The sequence below is a fragment of the Rhipicephalus sanguineus genome, chromosome 1 (assembly GCF_013339695.2).
Source record: "Rhipicephalus sanguineus isolate Rsan-2018 chromosome 1, BIME_Rsan_1.4, whole genome shotgun sequence".
Lineage (NCBI taxonomy): Eukaryota > Metazoa > Arthropoda > Arachnida > Ixodida > Ixodidae > Rhipicephalus > Rhipicephalus sanguineus.
In genome coordinates, this window is record NC_051176.1 from 39,689,320 (window position 1) to 39,691,978 (window position 2,659).

The following is a 2,659-nucleotide window of genomic DNA, read 5'->3' on the forward strand; positions in this document are numbered from 1 at the left end:
CGCATGATCAACAACACCCTCCGTGGACTGAAATGGCAGGCGTGTCTGCGCTACCTGGATTACATTGTGATATTTTTGCGTGACTTTCCAACGCACCTTAACGCCTGGAAGCAGTGCTCACTTGCCTGAAATCCATTGGTCTATAGCTGAATTTTAAGACATTGTAGCGGGCGTTGATGCCGGTGACCGCGATAATTTTTAGTTGTGTGCGCAAACCAATTCGTATGCAGCGGCGCACGGCGCATACGCGGCCAACATGCCTCACGTTATCACCAGCGTGCCGCGGGAGATACGCAGCCAGGCCCCCTTGTGTTGTCGCTTTCGAAGCCTGTTTTTCTTGGAAAATGAACTAGTTCTTGTCCCAAACTTTGAGGAGTGTGGGTGTTTTCTTTTCGCTCCTCCGTGGGGCGAGTACGCTACAAAGTGGTGACCCGGACGTTTGGAAAAGCAGCAGCCATGTCAGACGAGGAAGGCACTTCAAGCTCAACCACAACCAATGCCTCCGAGTTAAAGCTTCCTCATTTCTGGCCCAAAAACCCCAGCGTGTGGTTCAGCCAAGTCGAGGCCCGCTTCCAGCTTCGACGCATCACATCGCAGGTGTCGAAATACCTCCACGTCGTTGCAGCACTGCCACCTGACATCGCTGACGCCGTAGACGATGTGCTCGCCTCCACTCCATCGGAGAAGGCCTACGATGAACTAAAAAGCACCGTCCTGAAACGTCTTGAGGTGCCCGAACAGAGCAGGCTGCAACAACTCCTGTCTCATGAAGAGCTTGGTGACCAGCGTCCTTCGCAACTACTCCATCGAATGCGTCAGCTGCTGGGACAACAAGCGTCAGAGGAGCGTCAGCAGCCATTGCTTCGCGGGTTGTTGTTGCAGAGACTGCCACAGTCAACACAGATGATACTCGCTGGCTCGGATGACGTGACTCTCGAGCGTCTGGCTCAACTCGCCGAACGCATCACCGACTGCACCGAGCCATCAAAAATGTCTATCGCTGCAGCGGGAAGGTCCGAACATGCAGACCGGTGAGGTCGCTTAGAGGACAGAGTTGACCGACTGGCTGCAGCAGTTGAAAACCTCGCCCTGTCCAACAAACACCGGCCTGCACGGCATCGTTTGCCGTCCAGTGCTCGAAGCCCGCAGCACCGCGGCCACTCAAGCGAGGCAAAGCAGAGCGTCTGCTAGTACCACCGCCGTTTCAGAGAGCAAGCCACTTGCTGCACCAAACCGTGCTCGTGGACGGGAAACGCGCCCGCCAGTCACTAACGGCGGAATGCGACACGGGCAATCGCTCAAGCCGCCTCTTCTTCGTTGTCGACCGCATCACCGGCACACGCCTCCTTGTCGATACCCGAGCTATCGTCCTACCAGCAACAGCTGAACATCGCCGAGGCGGCAAGTCCATTTCCAGCCTAATTGGAGTCAATAATACTGCTATTGCATCATATGGAGTTCAGTCAATGACGATAGACATCGGACTCAGGCGCACATATCGATGGCTCTTCGTTGTGGCCGACGTCAGAATGCCATCCGGGGAGCGGACTTTCTGAGCCACTTCAATCTTTACGCTAGCGTTCGCGATGGTCGTCTCAAAAATAACGTCACTTCGCTCGCTGTTGTCGGACTGAAGTCTGACCTGTCCTCATGCGGCATTTGCACTTTCAACCCAGAGTCAAACTTTCAAAAGATTCTGGCTGAATTCCCTGAAATCACCAAACCTCGGAACACCGAACTGCCAATCAAAGACAAGGTGGCGCATCACATTGTCACCACCGGACCGCCCGTCACCGCTATACCTAGGAGACTCGCGGGACAAACACACGAAGTCGCCCACCGCGAGTTCGACGACATTCTCCAGCTCGGCATTATTCGACCTTCTTCCAGCAACTGGTCTTCTGCGCTGCACATGGTGCCAAAACAAGAGCCTGGGGACTGGCGGCGTTGTGGTGATTATCGGGCACTCAATGCTGTGACAACGGCAGACCAATATCCTCTTCCTCACAACCATGATTTCAGCGCTCGCCTCGCGGGAACGACCATCTTAACTAAACTGGATCTGATGGCCGCTTATCACCAGATTCCAGTAGAACCAAGCGACATCCCAAAGACGGCCTTGACAACGCCTTTCGGTCTCTTTGAATTTGTTCGTATGCCGTACGGACTGAAGAACACGGCACAAACGTTCTAGCGTTTCATGAATGAGGTCACTCGCGGACTGCTCTTTGTCTTTGTCTACTTAGACGACATTTTGGTCGCCAGCAAAACGCCGGCAGAGCTCGAAAATCACCTGCGGCTCCTCAAGCGTCTTGACGAGCACGGTCTGGTTTTGAAGCCCCAAAAGTGCATATTTGGTATTGAAGCACTAGATTTCCTAGGTCATCGAATCACCCCGCAAGGCATCTTGCCGCTCGAATCACGGGTACAAGCAGTTAGGGAATTTCCCACGCCTGCCTTTTTCCGCAAGTTGCGCGAGTTTCTCGGGCTGATCAACTTCCATAGGCGCTTCATCCCATCCTGTGCACACAATCTAAGCCGCTAACTGACTTGCTGCGCCGGGACGCCAAGAAAACACCCGAGTTTCACTGGTCAGCAGAGCACGAAAAAGCCTTCCAGGACGCCAAAACTCAGCTTGCCTCCGCAACACTCCTGATGC

General features: G+C 54.1%; 1 protein-coding gene across 1 annotated transcript; it reads left to right on the forward strand.

Moving 5' to 3' along the window:
• Positions 1-456: 456 nt before the first annotated feature.
• On the forward strand, positions 457-1,035 carry LOC119382159 (uncharacterized). Its single transcript, XM_037649910.1, has one exon. The coding sequence runs from the start codon at positions 457-459 to the stop codon at positions 1,033-1,035; it is 579 nt and encodes a 192-aa protein (XP_037505838.1).
• Positions 1,036-2,659: the final 1,624 nt, after the last annotated feature.